We start from the raw sequence: 20,515 nt of genomic DNA on the forward strand, positions 1-20,515 counted from the left end.
TGATGGCCACCCTAAATGCTGCCACACAAAACATACACATTATTGTGATGATTATAAAACATGATGAGTGGTTGTGTGACAGATACAGGAATCAGATGGTTCTGTAGATGTGACTGAAAAGTTTTGTACTGTCTGCCCTTTACATGTTTCATCCCTGACCAAACAGTGCTTCTTGTTTCCTTTGTTTACTTCTCTATCAAATCTACTGTGAGTGAATTAAGCCTTTCGAGATCTCCATGAATAAATGTGTGAAGACCGAGCCCATGCTAGTATAAATTACTCTGTTGTCTAACTATACAGATAGGTTTACTATATCTTCCTCCACCTCTTGCAGTTTGCTATCAGAATTGATGAGGGAGAAGAGTTCCAGAGCAGAGAACAGGAGCTGGCAGATGCTGAGTGTCTGAAAGAACTGCTCCTGAAACACAGTGTTATGAAGAGAGGTGAGTATATGCTGATACACCTACAGTAATGCCCCCCTTAGAGAAATGATGTGTTTATTCCCTTTGAGTAATAACATCCTGATCACTGCTCCAGATGTCTGATACTTGATACACAACCTCAATCTGGTCCTGACAGTCATTCAGTCACCTCTGCCCTCCCTTGAGAGAATCATTCTCCTCTTAAAGTTCCTGAAATGTGATGGATTTGACCCTGCCTTTCAGTCTCCAAGGCACTGAGAGCTAATGGAGAGATAGATATATGCTAGATGTGAGATTGAGTGGCATTCATGTCATATCAACAGCACGGGGCTAGGACTGAGACATGTCAGTAAACTAAAAGCTAGTTGTCGTCAATCACATGAGCTGGTTAAGGCTGCTAAGGGCCACAGGGGTCATTATGTCATTATGTCATGCCATCGTAAGGGTCATAGAAACAACAGGCACTCTTTCTCATGATAGTATGTGATGAGAGATTACACTTTAGTGTGAGGTGTGTTATTTACTTTACAAATGGATCTATAACAGATGTATTTACGCGACCCAAAGCTGGATCAAACTTTTAATTTAGCTTTATACTCCAGCATTTTGGATTTTAGATAACATGTTTTATATGAAGCGGCAGTACAGAATGTCACCTTTTATTTGAGGGTATTTTCATACATATCTGTTTTACCGTTGAGAAATGAAAGCACTTTATGTATCTAATCCACCCCATTTGAAGGTGTCTAAGTACTTGGACAAATTCATTAAATTTGGTAAAGAGTTTTGTATTTGGTTCCAATGACTACATCAAGCTTGTGACTCGACAAACTTGTTGGATGCATTTGCAGAAGTTTTGAAACTTCTACATTAGTGTGGATGCTATCATGATTACAGGTAATCTTGAATGAATCGTGAATAATGAGTGAGAAAGATAGAGGCATAAACATTATGCCCACCAAAAAGTATAAACTCCCCTTTTATTGGTAATGGTGAGAGGTTAGCATGTTTTGTGGGCATGATCTTTGTGCATCTGTACATTTCTCACTCATCATTATTCAAGATTCATTCAGGTGTTTAGAAACATATTTTATTTTTATTTACAATAAAAGTGACTCCAAAATGATACAATACATTAACTACCATTCATTTCTATTGCGCACAACATAATCTGAAGCGCAACCAAAACAAGCTGCAAATGCATCCAACAAGTTAAATAAAATTAGATTTTCTTTTTTTTTTGTCACATACACATGGTTAGCAGATGTTAATGCGAGTGTAGCGAAATGCTTGTGCTTCTAGTTCCGACAATGCAGTGATAACCAACAAGTAATCTAACTAACAATTCCAAAACTACTGTCTTATACACAGTGTAAGGGGATAAAGAATATGTACATAAGGATATATGAATGAGTGATGGTACAGAGCAGCATACAGTAGATGGTATCGAGTACAGTATATACATATGAGATGAGTATGTAGACAAAGTAAACAAAGTGGCATAGTTAAAGTGGCTAGTGATACATGTATTACATAAGGATGCAATCGATGATGTAGAGTACAGTATATACGTATGCATATGAGATTAATAATGTAGGGTAAGTAACATTATATAAGGTAGCATTGTTTAAAGTGGATAGTGATATATTTACATAATTTCCCATCAATTCCCATTATTAAAGTGGCTGGAGTTGGGTCAGTGTCAATGACAGTGTGTTGGTAGCAGCCACTCAATGTTAGTGGTGGCTGTTTAACAGTCTGATGGCCTTGAGATAGAAGCTGATTTTCAGTCTCTCGGTCCCAGCTTTGATGCACCTGTACTGACCTCGCCTTCTGGATGATAGCGGGGTGAACAGGCAGTGGTTCGGGTGGTTGATGTCCTTGATGATCTTTATGGCCTTCCTGTAACATCGGGTGGTGTAGGTGTCCTGGAGGGCAGGTAGTTTGCCCCCGGTGATGCGTTGTGCAGACCTCACTACCCTCTGGAGAGCCTTACGGTTGAGGGCGGAGCAGTTGCCATACCAGGCGGTGATACAGCCCGCCAGGATGCTCTCGATTGTGCATCTGTAGAAGTTTGTGAGTGCTTTTGGTGACAAGCCGAATTTCTTCAGCCTCCTGAGGTTGAAGAGGCGCTGCTGCGCCTTCTTCACGACGCTGTCAGTGTGAGTGGACCAATTCAGTTTGTCTGTGATGTGTATGCCGAGGAACTTAAAACTTGCTACCCTCTCCACTACTGTTCCATCGATGTGGATAGGGGTGTTCCCTCTGCTGTTTCCTGAAGTCCACAATCATCTCCTTAGTTTTGTTGACGTTGAGTGTGAGGTTATTTTCCTGATACCACACTCCGAGGGCCCTCACCTCCTCCCTGTAGGCCGTCTCGTCGTTGTTGGTATTCAAGCCTACCACTGTTGTGTCGTCCGCAAACTTGATGATTGAGTTGGAGGCGTGCGTGGCCACGCAGTCGTGGTGAACAGGGAGTACAGGAGAGGGCTCAGAACGCACCCTTGTGGGGCCCCGTGTTGAGGATCAGCGGGGAGGAGATGTTGTTGCCTACCCTTACCACCTGGGGCGGCCCGTCAGGAAGTCCAGTACCCAGTTGCACAGGGCGGGGTCGAGACCCAGGGTCTCGAGCTTGATGACGAGCTTGGAGGGTACTATGGTGTTGAATGCCGAGCTGTAGTCGATGAACAGCATTCTCACATAGGTATTCCTCTTGTCCAAGTGGGTTAGGGCAGTGTGCAGTGTGGTTGAGATTGCATCGTCTGTGGACCTATTTGGGCGGTAAGCAAATTGGAGTGGGTCTAGGGTGTCAGGTAGGGTGGAGGTGATATGGTCCTTGACTAGTCTCTCAAGGGCACTTCATGATGACGGAAGTGAGTGCTACGGGCGGTAGTCGTTTAGCTCAGTTACCTTAGCTTTCTTGGCAACAGGAACAATGGTGGCCCTCTTGAAGCATGTGGGAACAGCAGACTGGTATAGGGATTGATTGAATATGTCCGTAAACACACCGGCCAGCTGGTCTGCGCATGCTCTGAGGGCGCGGCTGGGGATGCCGTCTGGGCCTGCAGCCTTGCGAGGGTTAACACGTTTAAATGTCTTACTCACCTCGGCTGCAGTGAAGGAGAGACCGCATGTTTTCGTTGCAGGCCGTGTCAGTGGCACTGTATTGTCCTCAAAGCAGGCAAAAAAGTTATTTAGTCTGCCTGGGAGCAAGACATCCTGGTCCGTGACTGGGCTGGGTTTCTTCTTGTAGTCCGTGATTGACTGTAGACCCTGCCACATGCCTCTTGTGTCTGAGCCATTGAATTGAGATTCCACTTTGTCTCTATTCTGACGCTTAGCTTGTTTAATAGCCTTGTGGAGGGAATAGCTGCACTGTTTGTATTCGGTCATGTTGCCAGACACCTTGCCTTGATTAAAAGCAGTGGTTCGCGCTTTCAGTTTCACGCGAATGCTGCCATCAATCCACGGTTTCTGGTTAGGGAATGTTTTTATCGTTGCTATGGGAACGACATTTTCGACGCACGTTCTAATGAACTCGCACACCGAATCAGCGTATTCATCAATATTTTATCTGGCAATGTCTGAAACATGTCCCAGTCCACGTGATGGAAGCAGTCTTGGAGTGTGGAGTCAGCTTGGTCTGACCAGCGTTGGACAGACCTCAGCGTGGGAGCCTCTTGTTTGAGTTTCTGCCTGTAGGCAGGGATCAGCAAAATGGAGTCGTGGTCAGCTTTTCCGAAAGGGGGGCGGGGCAGGGCCTTATATGCGTCGCGGAAGTTAGAGTAACAATGATCCAAGGTTTTACCACCCCTGGTTGTGCAATCGATATGCTGATAAAATTCAGGGAGTCTTGTTTTCAGATTAGCTTTGTTAAAATCCCCAGCTACAATGAATGCAGCCTCCGGATAAATGGTTTCCAGTTTGCAAAGAGTGAAAAATAAAGTTCGTTCAGAGCTATCGATGTGTCTGCTTGGGGGGGGGGGGATATATACGGCTGTGATTATAATCGAAGAGAATTCTCTTGGAAGATAATGCGGTCTACATTTGATTGTGAGGAATTCTAAATCAGGTGAACAGAAGGATTTGAGTTCCTGTATGTTTCTTTTATCACACCACGTCTCGTTAGTCATGAGGCACACGCCCCCGCCACTCTTCTTACCAGAAAGATGTTTGTTTCTGTCGGCGCGATGCGTGGAGAAACCCGTTGGCTGCACCGCATCGGATAGCTTCTTCCCAGTGAGCCATGTTTCCGTGAAGCAGAGAACGTTGCAGTCTCTGATGTCCCTCTGGAATGCCACCCCTGCTCGGATTTCGTCAACCTTGTTGTCAAGAGACTGGACATTGGCAAGAAGAATGCTGGGGAGTGGTGCGCGATGTGCCCTTGTTCGGAGTCTGACCAGAAGACCGCCTCGTTTCCCTCTTTTTCGGAGTCGTTTTCTTGGGTCGCTGCATGCGATCCATTCCGTTGTCCTGTTTGTAAGGCAGAACACAGGATCCGCGTCGCGGAAAACATATTCTTGGTCGTACTGATGGTGAGTTGACGCTGATCTTATATTCAGTAGTTCTTCTCGACTGTATGTAATGAAACCTAAGATGACCTGGGGTACTAATGTAAGAAATAACACGTAAAAAAACAAAAAACTGCATAGTTTTCTAGGAACGCGAAGCGGGGCGGCCATCTCTGTCGGCGCCGGAAGTAAGGGGTTTGTAGTCACAAGCATGATGTAGTCATTGTGTCCTAGGAATATGGGACCAAATCCAAACATTTTGACTAAATTGAATGAATTAGTCCAAATATTTATGACACTTTCAAATTGGTGGATAGATAAACTGCATTAATTTCTAAACGGTAAAACAGATATGTATAAACATCATCTATTTGAGCAGCTATTTGAGATTGTTGCAGCCCATCTGTAAATAACCCAACCAATCTACCTACCTCATCCCCATATCGTTTTTATTTACTTTTCTGCTCTTTTGCACACCAGTATCTCTACTTGCACATCATCATCAGCACATCTATCACTCCAGTGTTCATTTGCTAAATTGTAATTACTTCGCTACTATGGCCTATTTATTGCCTTACCTCCTCACGCCATTTGCACACACTGTATATAGACTTTATTTTTTTCTATTGTGATATTGACTGTACGCTTGTTTATTCCATGTGTAACTCTGTGTTGTTTGTGTCGCTCTGCTTTGCTTTATCTTGGCCAGGTCACAGTTGTAAATGAGAACTTGTTCTCAACTAGCCTACCTGGTTAAATAAAGAAATTTAAAAAATTAAAAATTTATGAAAATACCCTAAAATAAAAGGTGACATTCTGTACTCATATAAAATATTTGATCTCAAATCCAAAATGCTGGAGTATAGAGTCAAATTAAACTTTTTAGCTTCACTATCCAAATAAATAGGTGGAGGAGTATGCATATTGTTACACATGTCCAGCGTCTGCTCAAAAATGTTGTATGTGCAAATTAAATCATATTTTCCTATTCTGACCCATATCTGTCCCTCGGGTCTACTGGAGAAGTCAATGCTGGTTATAAACAAGAGTGTCTTTCTAATGAGAAAATTGTAAATGTTACAGTATGAAGTAATTCAGCTCTTTGCAGCTATTGGTACTATGAAATGCTTTCAAGTAATAGTAAATAAACCATTCTTCCCTCGCTCTCTCTCTCTCTCTCTCTCTCTCTCTCTCTCTCTCTTTCCCTCCCTCCCCCCAGGTCTCCTGGAGAAGTCCATGCTGGTTCTGAATAAGAGCCGTGATCTTCTAGACTTCCTGAGAGAGTTCCAGACGGAGGAGGCTCTACAGAGGAGCGAGGCTTTCCAGGGGGCTCACAGCAGCTGTGGCCGGGTGGAGAGTCTTATGGAGATACTGCAGGATAGGAGGAGACAGGTGGATCAGCACATGAAGCAGCAGCTCCTTGACCTGGAAGTCATCCTCAGCATCTACCAATGGGATCGGCAGGAACAGGAAGTGAGTCACGAAATGTCAATATCCAGGATCAATCCATGATAGAAATCGACTTTTTACTTAAAACCTTTACCTACCTTATATGCAAGTACACATAAATGTTCTGTGGCATGACCTTTGGATAATAAGTATGGTATGAGAAAGTGTATCTGATATTGAACTGAGAATACTTACCTAGGAAAATATGATACCATCAGTCTTGTTGAGCCATAAGGGGTCGTGTTAAGATGATGAAAGCACAGATGTCTCTGGCTGTGCTTCATAAAGGCTTGCTACTCTATCATGTGTGATTCAGTTGGTAGAGCATTTTATTTTATTTTATTTATTTAACCTTTATTTAACTAGGAAAGTCAGTTAACTTATTTACAATGATGGCCTACCCTGGCCAAACCCTAACACGGATGACACTGATTCAACTGTGCTCAGCCCTAAGGGACTCCCAATCAAGGCCGGTTGTAATACAGCCTGGATTCAAACCAGGGTCTGTAGTGGCGCCTTTAGCCAGAGATGCTGTGCCTTGGAACGCTGCGCCACTCGGGAGCATGCACCGCCAGGGTTGTGGTTTCAATCCCTGTATGCACTCACTATTGGCAGTAGCTCTGGCTAAGAGCGCCTGTAAACATGCATCCACTGCTTAGTGTCAGGGAGAGCAGTCATGAAGCATATAACTCTTCATTTGTAGTAACATGTTACCTGATCTATTGCACCTTTACCCAAGTATAAGTTCATGAATAACTGATTGTAGTGATAATACATTGTATTCTTTTCAGGTAACCCACTGGTTCAAGAGCAATGCTGACTTGTACTTTGAAAGAGATCATTTGGGCTCAACTCTCACTGAAAATGAAGAGCTCCTTCAGGAATACAAGAAGTTTGAAGAGAAAGCCAAGGTATGATACTTTAAATATGAATATATTATGGGGAACAAATTTGCTAAGGGTTTGACTGTTATTTTCATTTGATTCATTGTATCACACAATAGACATGGAAAATGTGTAGAATTGCAAAAAATGTCATTTAAAATGGCTAAATGTTCCTATCGCTCCATGGCACAATGTGTAGAATTGCAGGAAATATGCTTTAAAACTGCAATTTATTTGATCTCAAGAGGGGTGTAAACAGTTGGAACAGTTTGGGGTTGCATGGGTTGAGAGGTGAGGGTTTGTTACTATGGCGATAAATTACAATATCCATACAGCGTTTTGCCACCTAGGGAATTTGTGTGACTGAACCTTCTCAAAAAGTATGTTAGTTCTTCTGATATCAATCATACTGTGCTCTTATAATAATGCATGTTGTGTGTGTGTCTGTGTGTGTGTGTGTGTTTGCGTGTGCCTGCATCCTGTCCTGCAGGACTGGAGTGAGTTGGTGGAGAAGTTGCTGGCCAAGGCCTCAGAGCTGCTAGCGGGGGAAGCAGAGGGCCGGGCTGAGACGGGACATGTCTCTGAGAGGAGTCTGGCTCTCAGAGCCCTGCACGAGCACTTCTGGAACCTGATGACGGGCCGCCTCGCACACTTACAGGAGAGCAATGCGTTCTTTAGCAGTGCCAACAAGGTACGGTAACTGAGAATGAAAATTAAAAATGATAACCTAAAATGAAAAGGCCAGGCACTTGCGTGGGTTTGAAAGTTAAAAGCCTTTAAAGGGGCAATTTTTGGAACTTATAAATTAATGATATGTACCCATTGATTCTTAAAGAATATAACTTATAAATGCCTCATTAGTTCAATTCAACTGTCGTACCCCATCAGAACTCAACATATACACTTGTTATACTTCAATGTTTGTAAACAAAGTAAATGTAAACAAACCATATTTAGCCCCAGAACACGGTTAAAACCATAATTTGGCTATCAGGGATGGTCAATCTGGACAGTCCTTGCATCCATAGCCTCATCCCTCAGCTTTTTACTGAAACAGTAGTGGGGAGTACACTTTGATATTGTTTCAACTGCTGATTGCGCTTTTAATGTATGGGCTCAGACATGATTCAAATACACCAATGCGTATGTACACTGAGGCATGCATGAGAGCATCAGCTGTTCCGGACGACTGTGTGATCACGCTCTCCGTAGCCGACTTGAGTAAGACCTTTAAACAGATCAACATACACAAGGCTGCGGGGCCAGACGGATTACCGGGATGTGTGCTCCGGGCATGTGCTGACCAACTGGCAGGTGTCTTCACTGACATTTTCAACATGTACCTGATTGAGTCTGTAATACCAACATGCTTCAAGCAGACCACCATAGTCCCTGTGCCAAAGAACACAAAGGCAACCTGCCTAAATGACTACAGACCCGTAGCACTCACGTCTGTAGCCATGAAGTGCTTTGAAAGGCTGGTAATGGCTCACATCAACACCATTATGCCAGAAACCCTAGACCCACTCCAATTTGCATACCGCCAAAACAGATCCACAGATGATGCAATCTCTATTGCACTCCACACTGCCCTTTCCCACCTGGACAAAAGGAACACCTATGTGTTCTAAACACCTCCCTCTGCAACTGGATCCTGGACTTCCTGACAGGCCGCCCCCAGGTGGTGAGGGTAGGTAGTAACACATCTGCCACGCTGATCCTCAACACTGGAGCTCCCCAGGGGTGCGTGCTCAGTCCCCTCCTGTACTCCCTGTTCACCCACGACTGCATGACCAGGCACAACTACAACACCATCATTAAGTTTACTGACGACACAACAGTGGTAGGCCTGATAACCGACAACGACGAGACAGCCTATAGGTAGGAGGTCAGAGACCTGGCCGGGTGGTGCCAGAATAACAACCTATCCCTCAACGTAACCAAGGAGATGATTGTGGACCACAGGAAAAGGAGCACAGAGCACATCCCCATTCTCATCGACGGGGCTGTAGTGGAGCATGTTGAGAACTTCAAATTGCTTGGTGTCCACAACAACAAACTAGATTGGTCCAAACACACCAAGACAGTCGTGAAGAGGGCACGACAACGCCTATTCCCCCTCAGGAAACAAAAAAGATTTGGCAAGGGTCCTGAGATCCTCAAAAGTTTTTACAACATCGAGAGCATCCTGACCAGTTGCAGCACTGCCTGGTACGGCAATTGCTCGGCCTCTGACCGCAAGGCAATTCAGAGGGTAGTGCGTACAGCCCAGTACATCACTGGGGCAAAGCTGCCTGCAATCCAGGACCTCTACACCAGGCGGTGTCAGAGGAAGGCCCTAAAAATTGTCAAAGACCCCAGCCACCCCAGTCATAGACTGTTCTCTCAACTATCGCATGACAAGCAGTACCGGAGTGCCAAGTCTAGAACAAAAAGGCTTCTCAACAGTTTTTACCCCCAAGCCATAAGACTCCTGAACAGGTAACCAAATGGTTACCCAGACTATTTGCATTGTGTGCCACCCCCTCTTTTACGCTGCTGCTACTCTCTGTGGATCTTATATGCATAGTCACTTTAACTATACATTCATGTACATACTACCTAAATTTGCCCAGCCAACCAGTGCTCCCGCACATTGGCTAACCGGTCTATCTGCATTGTGTCCCACCACCCGCCAACCCCTCTTTTTTACGCTTCTACTACTCTCTGTTCATCATATATGCATAATCACTTTAAACCTACATGTACATACTACCTCAATCAGCCTGACTAACAGGTGTCTGTATATAGCCTTGCTACTCTTTTTTCAAACGTCTTTTTACTGTTTTATTTCTTTACTTACCTACACACACACACACACACACACACACACACACACACACACACACACACACACACACATTTTTTTCCACCATTGGTTAGAGCCTGTAAAATAAGCATTTCACTCTAAGGTTTACACCTATTGTATTTCTTAAAATGTTCCTCATTGACTGACCTTCATGTTTTAAAGTAATGATGGACTGTTGTTTCTCTTTGCTTATTTGAGCAGTTCTTGCCATAATATGGACTTGGTCTTTGACCAAATAGGGCTATCTTCTGTATATCACTCATACCTTGTCACAACACAGCTGATTGGCTCAAATGCATTAAAGAAGGAAAGAAATTCCACAAATTAACTTTTAACAAGGCACACCTGTTAATTGAAATTCATTCCAGGTGACTACCTCATGAAACTGTTTGAGAGAATGCCAAGACTGTGCAAAGCTGTCGTCATGGCAAAGGGTGGCTACTTTGAAGAATACTTAATATAATATATATTTGGATTTGTTTAACACATTTTTGGTTACTACATGATTCCATATGTGTTATTTCATAGTTTTGATGTCTTAATTATTATTCTACAATGTAGAAAATAGTAAAAACAAAGAAAATCTTGAATGAGTAGGTGTGTCCAAACTTCTGCCTGGTACTGAATGTGAGGTGTATACTTTTGTTTCATAATAGATTTGTTTAAGAACACCAAGAAACACTATTGATTTAACCCACTGCAGGAAAACGTTAAAACAAGGAAAACAGACCAGCTACTGCCAATGCGTTACGCTCTCACGCAACCTGCTATACATATCACGTGCCGCCTTCTATAGCGGTACCAATGAGGTAGCTATGTAACCGTAGATATCACATTCAGGAAAGCAACAAGTTCTTTAGCAGTGCCAACAAGGTATTTACTGTACCAATCATGTGCCTGACAAATATGTGAAGAGTGTAATTATTATTGAAGCACTAAGTCTTTGAGGTCCTTACACAGCATAGTGAACTAGTGACTTGACTTGTATTTGAATATGCTGCCCTCAAGTGGACATTAAGGGCACATTTGTGCCATCTACTGCACCATAAATTGTTATTTTTATTATGGGAAATATTGCATTTACTCAGGACTTCCGTTAAACTAACTATCATGTTTACATGATTACTTTTATGTACAATGTCCTATCCTCTCATTTCTGTTTGTCAGGCTTTTGGGGTCCTGGGAACTGTTGAGAGTAAACTAAAGGGGTTGAAGAGCCAGACACTACGGTTGCCTAAGTTGGCCAAAAAGCACGAGGAGCTGCTGCGAAGCATTAAAGAGTCAGCCACCGACCCTCTTCAGAGAGGACAGCTCATACTGCAGAAGGTTGACCCACAGAGGTAAAGTGCACGGCATCCATATTAGGACATCCTCAGTCCTCAGACTCAAAACTTTACTGCCACCCTAGTCAAGTTTAAAACCTGCGTTGGTCAAGTATCACCACAGCCTGCTTATTGCTGGTGTAGCAAAACTAAGATTTTAAATATGCTTGTTAAACTGTATGTGATGCAAAATAGGCCTTTATTTTGATAGACGGATGATCGATCAAGAATGCAGATATTGTTATTACTACATGGAGCATTTGACAGCATACATGGCTCTTACTGTATTTCTAGCACCCAAGTGGAAGGGGTGAAAAGGATGCTGGGATATGTGAGAGACCGGGTTGATACTCTGAGCCGGGAATGCCACGCCCACCGAGCCCTGGCAGCCAAGAGACAGCAGCTGGTGTCCACATGTGAAGACCTAATAGACAAGGTACACACAAGTCTTAGGTTGTGTCCCAAATGGCACAGCCTATTCCCTCTATAGTGCACTACCTTTGACCAGGACCCATAGGGCTCTGGTCAAATGTAGTGCACAATACAGGGAATAGGGTGCCATTTGGGGCTAAACTTTAGTTATCTTTTTATCGTATTCCTATTGATGTGTAAGCCCACTGCTAGTCTCATTGGGCCTGATTCAGAGTTGAAATAAGCATGTGCAACTTAGACGATTGCATATAATTTACCGTCAATAGGAAAGGTACACAAATGTTTTGAGTTAAGAAGATCTGGTCATCTTCAGCAGTATTGTGAGGCTGGTTGACAGCCTACAGTCAACTGTCAATGATTTTATATGTGTGTACATTTCCATCTATTTCAGTTGACTGCATTTGACTGAATTGTTTTGAATCCCACCATACCTTATCCGCTATGCAATCTGGTTTCCGAGCCGGTCATGGGTGCACCCCAACCACGCTCAAGGTCCTAAACAACATCATAACCGCCATCGATAAAAGACAATACTGTGCAGCCGTATTCATCGACTTGGCCAGGGCTTTTGACTCTGTCAATCACAGCATTCTTATCAGCAGACTCAACAGCCTTGGTGTCTCAACTGACTACCTCGCCTGGTTCACCAACTACTTCTCACACAGAGTTCGGTGTGTCAAATCGGAGGGCCTGTTGTCCGGACCTCTGGCAGTCTCTATGGGGGTGCCACAGGGTTCAATTCTCGGGCTGACTCTTTTCTCTGTATACATCAATGATGTCGCTCTTGCTGCTGGTGATTCTCTGATCCACCCCTACGCAGACGACACCATTTTGTATACTTCCAGACCTTCTTTGGACACTGTGTAAACTAACCTCCAGCTCCAATGCCATACAACACTCCTTACAACACTCCGTGGCCTCCAACTGCTCTTAAATGCAAGTAAAACCAAATGCATACTCTTCAACCGATCGCTGCCAGCACCTGCCCACCCGTCTAGCATCACTACTTTGGACGGTTCTGACTTAGAATATGTGGACAACTACAAATACCTAGGTGTCTGGTTAAACTGTAAACTCACCTTCCAGACTCACAATAAGTATCTCCAATCCAAAATTAAATCTAGAATCGGCTTCCTATTTCACAAAAAAAGCATCCTTCACTCATGCTGCCAAACATACCCTCGTAAAACTGACTATCCTGCCGATCCTTGACTTCGGCGATATTGGATGCAGTCTATCACAGTGCCATCCGTTTTGTTACCAAAGCCCCATATACTACCCACCACTGCGACCTGTATGCTCTCGTTGGCTGGCCCTCGCTTCATATTTTATTTGCCAAAACCGCTGGCTCCAGGTCATCTAAGTCTTTGCTAGGTAAAGCCTCACCTTATCTCAGCTCACTGGTCACCATAGCAGCACCCACCACAGTATCTCTACTTGCACATTCATCTTCTGCACATCTATCACTCCAGTGTTTAATTGCTAAATTGTGATTTATGTCGCCACTACGGCCTATTTATTGCCTTACCACCCTAATCTTACTTAATTTGTACACACTGTATATAAACTTATATTGTGTTATTGACTGTACGTTTGTTTATTCCATGTGTAACTCTGTGTTGTTGTTTGTAAATGAGAACTTGTTCTCAACTGGCCTACCTGGTTAAATAAAGGTGAAATACATTTTTAAAATATATTTTATGGAACTAATAAAGTTAAGTAAAAGTCATGTTTTTCTTTCCCAGATCTCGGTGTGGCTAAAGAGCAGCAACTGTTTCCTCTCCAGCAACACTGAGCCAGGCTCCCTGCTCTCCCAGTCTGAAGACATGCTCAACAAACACCTGGAACTCTCCTCACAAACACAGGTAGTCAGGGATAGCACCTGTGCATATACTCAACCTAATTCAAATGTATGCCCCCTTTGTTCATTTACATATATTGTACCAAGGTTGGGGTCAATTCCATTTAAATTCTGGAACTTCAGTTAACTTTCTGAATTGAATTAATTCAAATGGACCTAACTAACTTTTGGACACACCTACTCATTCAAGGGTTTTTCATTATTTTTTTTTACTATTTTCTACATTGTAGAATAATATTGAAGACATCAAAGCTGTGAAATAACATATATGGAATAATGTAGTAACCAAAAAAGTGTTAAACAAATCGAAATATATTTTATATTAAAGATTCTTCAAAGTAGCCACCCTTTGCCTTGATGACAGCTTTGCACAATCTTGGCATTCTCTCAACCAGCTTCATGACGTAGTCACCTGGAATGCATTTCCATTAACAGGTCTGCCTTGTTAAAAGTTAATTTGTGGAATTTCTTTCCTTCTTCTCTTTGGGCTGAGATCCCGCTAACGGGACAGAAATCCCATAATTAACATTCCTCAAACATACAAGTATTTTACACCATTTTAAAGATATGCTTCTTGATAATCCCACCACAGTGTCCGATTTCAAAAAGGCTTTCCAACGAAAGCAAACCAAACGATTATGTTAGGTCAGAGCCAAGTCACAGAAAAACAGTCATTTTTCCAGCCAAAGAGAGGAGTCACAAAAAGCAGAAATAGAGATAAATTAATCACTAACCTTTGATCTTCATCAGATGACACTCATAGGACTTCATGTTACACAATACATGTATGTTTTGTTCGATAAAGTTCATATTTATATAAAAGAAATCTCAGTATACATTGGCGCGTTACGTTCAGTAGTTCTAAAACATCCAGTGATTTTGCAGAGAGCCACATCAATTTACAGAAATACTCATAATAAACATTGATAAAAGATACAACTATTATGCACGGAATTATAGATACACTTCTCCTTAATGAAATGCTGTGTCAGATTTCAAAAAAGCTTTACCGAAAAAGCATATAATCTGAGTACAGCGCTCAGAGACCAAAACAACCCAAACAGATATCCGCCATGTTGTGTGGTCAACAGAAGTCAGAAATAGCATTATAAATATTCACTTACTTTTGATGATCCTCATCAGAATGCACTCCCAGGAATCCCAGTTCCACAATAAATGTTTGTTTTGTTCGATGACGTCCATCATTTATGTCCAAATACCTCCTTTTGTTCGCGCATTTATCCCAGTAATACAAATTCATGACGCGCGATCACTAGGAGCAGTCCGTAGAAACATGTAAAACGCTGTATAGAATCAATCTTCACGGTTGTTTTTAACATAAATCTTCAATAATGTTCCAACCGGAGAATTCCTTTGTCTGTAGAATTGCAATGGAACTCAAGCTAACTATCACATGAACGCGCATGGCTAGCTCGTGGCTCTCTGCCAGACCTCTGACTCAATCCTCTCTCATTCGCCCCCACTTCACAGTAGAAGCATCAAACAAGGTTCTAAACACTGTTGAGATCTAGTGGAAGCCTTAGGAAGTGCAATTTGACCCCATAGACACTGTGCATTCGATCGGGAATGAGGTGAAAAACTACAAACCTCAGATTTCCCACTTCCTGGTTGGATTTTTTCTCAGGTTTTTGCCTGCCATATGAGGTCTGTTATACTCACAGACATAATTCAACCAGTTTTAGAAACTCCAGAGTGTTTTCTATCCAAATCTACTAAGAATATGCATATTAGCAACTGGGCCTGAGTAGCAGACAGTTTACTCTGGGAACCTTATTCATCCAAGCTACTCAATACTGCCCCCTGCCATAACAAGTTAATGAGTTTGAGCCAATCAGCTGTGTTGTGACAAGGTAGGGGTGATATACAGAAGATAGCCCATAAGTCCATATTATGGCAAGAACAGCTCAAATAAGCAAAGAGAAATGACAGTCCATCATTACTTTGAGACATGAAGGTCAGTCAATGAGGAACATTTCAAGACCTTTGAAAATTTCTCAATGTGCAGTTGCAAAAACCATCAAGTGCTATGATGAACCTGGCTCTCATGAGGACCGCCACAGGAAAGGAAGTCCCAGAGTTACCTCTGCTGCAGAGGACAAGTTCATTGGAGTTACCAGCCTTAGAAAATGCAGCCCAAATAAATGCTTCAGAGTTCAAGTAACAGACACATCTCAACATCAACTGTTCAGAGGAGACTGTGTGAATCAGGCCTTCATGGTCGAATTGCTGCAAACAAACCACTACTAAAGGACACCAATAAGAAGAGAGACTTTCTTGGGCCATGAAACACGAGCAATGGACTTTAGACCAGTGGAAATCTGTTTTTTGGTCTGATGAGTCTAAATTTGAGATTTTTGGTTCCAACCGCCGTATCTTTGTGAGGCGCAGAGTAGGTGAACAGATCTCTGCATGTGTGGTTCCCACCATGAAGCATGGAGAAGGAGGTGTGATGGTGTGGAGTTGCTTTGCTGGTGACACTGTCAGTGATTTATTTAGAATTCAAGGCACACTTAACCATCACGTCTACCACAGCATTCTGCAGCGATACACCATCCTGTCTGGTTTGCGCTTAGTGGGACTATTATCTGTTTTTCAACAGGACAATGACCCAACACACCTCCAGGCGGTGTAAGGGCAATTTGACCGAGAAGGAGAGTGATGAAGTTCTGCATCAGATGATCTGGCCTCCACAATCACCCGACCTCAACCCAATTGATATGGTTTGGGATGAGTTTGACCGCAGAGTGAAGGAAAAGCTGCCAGCAAGTGCTCAGCATATGTGGGAACTCCTTCAAGATGGTTGGAAAAGCATTCCAGGTGAAGCTGGTTGAGAGAATGCCAAGAGTGTGCGAAGCAGTCAGCAAGGAAAAGGGTTACTGCTTTGAAGAATCTCAAATATAAAAAATATTTAGATTTGTTTAACACTTTTTTGATAACTACATGATTCTATATGTGTTATTTTATTCTACAATGTAGAAAATAGTACAAATAAAGAAAAACCATTGAATGAGCAGGTGTGTCCAAACTTTTGACTGGTACTGTATATGTGTGATACTATAGAGCTTCTCAATCCTGGTCATTTGGTTCTCAGGAAACAGGCATTGAGGCAGAGGCCATGGCAGAACAGATAACGGAACTGAAAACACTGGAGTGTCCTGAAGCCACTGAGTTCTCCAACAAAGCATCACTGTTAGAGGAGGAGCTGAAGACAGTCACCAGAAACGTCACATCCCGCATTGACAATATCCGACCATACGTGGGCTTCTTGCGAATTGCTGAGGAGGTTATTTTGTCTTACATTATATTTTGTTGAAATGTAATTATGTTTTTTGTTATGTGTATGTTAGTGTTTTACAGTGGTAGGTGACACAGTGGTATCTTGACTGACTGAACATCCTTGTTCTGTATGGATTTGAACTGAAATGTGAATAACAGAATAACAGTTACATTGTACTGAATAGAGTTGTAACTCCTATGCTGTTTCAGGTGGAGGAGCAGATGCAGAGTCTACATGAGAGCTATAACTGGAAGCCAGAGGAGGAGGAGAACAAGGAGAGTGGCATCACGTCGAAGGAGATCGCTGATGCTAAGTGGCAGTCCATGTTGGAACGCTTCCTTGCCATGCAGGACCTGGGAAACAACTACATCAATTCATCTAACATGGTTAGACATTATTACACGGTTAGAGAAATTGTTAGGACTCAGCTTCTTCAAATGCTATTATTCATGCAACAGTTTTGGCAGCCTGACATTTGCCAGTTTTAGATGTATTGATTATACGTATCTAGTAGAAGTTGCTGTGTAATTATCTATGGAATAAATTGTACTTTTCAGGCCACTGTCTGCACGCATATAGAGAAGCCTTAGAACCATTTATTACTGTAATTCAAACAAGAGGGAGACTGGTTAGACCAACATCCAGTGGTGCTTCGTATGTGAGGGCTGTAGAATACAGACAAGACCCAGTACCTGATAGCAATGGATTCTTTATGCTGGCATCATCAGGTGAGTGAGGACCTGAACCTGAATGTGAGGGCAGCCATCAGTGTGGTGGAAAAGACCATGGAGGAGCTGAACAAGAAGAAGATGGACCTGTCGGACCTCTGGACCTCTTGGCAGCTCCACGTCAATCAGGTGAAGTCCATCAAGAAACAGTGGAAGAAATGCAAAGAACAATTGAAAAAGGTACAGTAAAAAGGAGTAGATAATGTATATCATTACAAACTCCTGAGTCTCAACCAATCTATTCTTAATGTATCATCAAGTGCAATATCATGAATTACAGTAAGATTAGTAGTAAGACCCCCCCCCCGAATACAATGTCAGAACAGATGTTTCTTTTTAATTAAGTTTTTTGTATTATTCAGTTTTTTCTAAATGTGTTTTTTTACAGACTGTTCATGACCTGAAGAGTGTGGAGGAGGTTCTTGTCCCGACTTCTAAAGTAGATCTGGGAAGTGACCTTCAGACTGTGTCAAAGCTACTGGAGAACTTTAGCCTAGATAAACCCCAGTTCCTGGTAAGAACTATAGCCCATTGACCTGTCATATAGGTAGAATAAATCACAACATTATAATGTATACATTTTTTTACAGAACACAATGGTTTTATGAGTACCAATAGAATGATATAGTCTGTTTAAGTGTAAGACAGAACACATTTAGTCTGTATACACTGCTTGATAGTACAGTATCTATACGGTGGCTCTAAGTAGCTTGACACCATGCCTGAATCTTTTTACATTTGTGTCATCTCTCTTCATTCTTTGCTCTGGCCTCATCATGTGATGTCCTATAAGTAAATATGCATAATTATTCTCTATGTAATGTATGTCCCCCTGTAGCAACTGAATGCGGAGGTAGAATACATGGTGAAGACATCAGAACTGTTGGCACTGAAAGGGATTCCTATCAAAGAGAAGAGTGAGAAGGTCACAGAGATGCTTCACCTTCATCAGAGAGTGAAAGATAACATCAAAGAGTATGAGTCTGTCCTAAAGATGGCTGTGAAGTTCCACCAGCTTTATGAAGAGGTAACAACACATAGTCTAAGCGGGATGCGTCATGTTATCTTTGCTGCAGTCTCTTCAGAGCCATTGTGTCAGGGTCTGGCAGGGAAACTATCTTTGCTGTGTGTTTGAGAGAACACATGGGATCAGTTTAGATTAAAGTTCTCTGCCCTTCATAGGCATTTTCAGCTTTAAATGTCACATAAATACTGTAACTATCAGAGTTAGTTACCCATCTAGATTTGCTGTACAAACCGAAGAACACAGGATATTAATTTAGAGATGTGCTGGAGATATAGTACCTTGCAGACCTTTTCAGCCTAAAATGTACCATAAGAGATTGATACTTTGCATGCTTCATCCACATTACACTACGCCGGTGAGTCAAATACAAGCGATAGCTTTATGGTTGGTACATTGATTCATATGAACGTGAAGGCGTGTTCTCAAAGCATATGCAGACCAGCTTTCAAGTGTCTTCATGGAAATCTTCAATCTCTTCTTGTCCCAGTCTGTAATCCCAACATGTTTCAATTTGACCACTATTGTCCCTGTTCTCCCCTAAATGACTATCGCCATGTGGCATTCACATCTGTAAATATTCAAAGGCTGTTCATGACCCACATCAACACTATCATCCCAGACACCCTGGACCCACTCGAAATCTGCACACCACCCAAAAGATCCACAGATGACCTCTCCCACCTGGACAAGAGGGGAAATAACTATGTGAGAGTGCGGTTCATAGACCACCATATTCCCTTCCATGCTCATTACCAAGCTGGGGACCCTGGGAGTGAACATCTCCCTCTGTAACTGGATCCTGGACTTCCTGACAGAACGGCCCCAGGTGGTGAGGGTAGGAAGCAACACCTCCACTATGCTGACCCTCAACATGGGGGATGCTCAAGGGTGTGTGCTTAGTCCCCTCTTGTACTCCCTGTTCACCCACAACTGTGTCCACCCACGACTCCAGCACCATTATCAGGTTTGCTAACGACACAACGGTGGTAGGCCTGATCACCGATGGCAATGTCACAGCCTACAGGGAGGAGGTCAGAGACTTGGCAGTGTGGTGCCATGACAATAACTTATCCCCCAACATCTGTAAGACCAAAGAGCTGATCGTGGACTACAGGAGAAAGAGGTTATGAGTACGCCCCCATCACATGGACAGGGCTGTAGTAGAGCAGGTCGGCACAACAGCGCCTCTTCCCCTCAGAAAGCTGAAAAGATTTGGCATGAGCCTTCGGATCCTCAAAGTTCTAAAGTCCACCATCGAGAGCATCTTGACTGGCTGTATCACCACTTGCTATGCAAATGCACCACACTCGACAGAAAAGTGCTACAGAGGGTGGTGCGGACAGCCCAGTACATCACTGGGACCGATCCAGGACCTCTATATCAGGTGGTGTCAGAGGAATGCCCAAAAAATTGCCAAAGAATCCAGCCACCCAAAACTATTCACTCGGCTACCTTCCGGCAAACAGTAACTGGACATCGCTACCTTCCGGCAAACAGTAACTGGACATCGGCTCTCAGACCAACACGCTGCAAGACAGCTTCTACCCCCAAGCCATAAGTAGTTAATTTATATTTACCCAGACTATCTGCACTGACTGACTGTCTTGCACTGACTTTATGCACATTCACAAGACTATATACTGTATACACACTATATACATACTCACACACACACTACACTGACACTCTCACACAAAACCCATACGCATTCACATACACTACATAAGCACATT

The 20,515-nt window shown here is 42.9% G+C and overlaps 1 protein-coding gene across 1 annotated transcript in view; it reads left to right on the top strand.

The window, feature by feature from the left end:
- The window catches only part of LOC118366874 (coiled-coil domain-containing protein 141-like), a 52,782-nt gene that overhangs the window by 17,386 nt on the left and 14,881 nt on the right, over positions 1-20,515 (top strand). Inside the window, exons 4-15 of the mRNA XM_035749672.2 lie at positions 335-443; positions 6,153-6,406; positions 7,174-7,293; positions 7,757-7,957; positions 11,282-11,454; positions 11,731-11,872; positions 13,614-13,733; positions 16,842-17,033; positions 17,237-17,413; positions 17,756-17,935; positions 18,144-18,269; positions 18,594-18,782. Of these exons, the coding sequence (XP_035605565.1) occupies positions 335-443; positions 6,153-6,406; positions 7,174-7,293; positions 7,757-7,957; positions 11,282-11,454; positions 11,731-11,872; positions 13,614-13,733; positions 16,842-17,033; positions 17,237-17,413; positions 17,756-17,935; positions 18,144-18,269; positions 18,594-18,782 (1,983 nt within the window). The remainder of the gene's footprint in view (positions 1-334; positions 444-6,152; positions 6,407-7,173; positions 7,294-7,756; positions 7,958-11,281; positions 11,455-11,730; positions 11,873-13,613; positions 13,734-16,841; positions 17,034-17,236; positions 17,414-17,755; positions 17,936-18,143; positions 18,270-18,593; positions 18,783-20,515) is intronic.

Source organism: Oncorhynchus keta, chromosome 34, assembly GCF_023373465.1.
Source record: "Oncorhynchus keta strain PuntledgeMale-10-30-2019 chromosome 34, Oket_V2, whole genome shotgun sequence".
Taxonomy (NCBI): domain Eukaryota; kingdom Metazoa; phylum Chordata; class Actinopteri; order Salmoniformes; family Salmonidae; genus Oncorhynchus; species Oncorhynchus keta.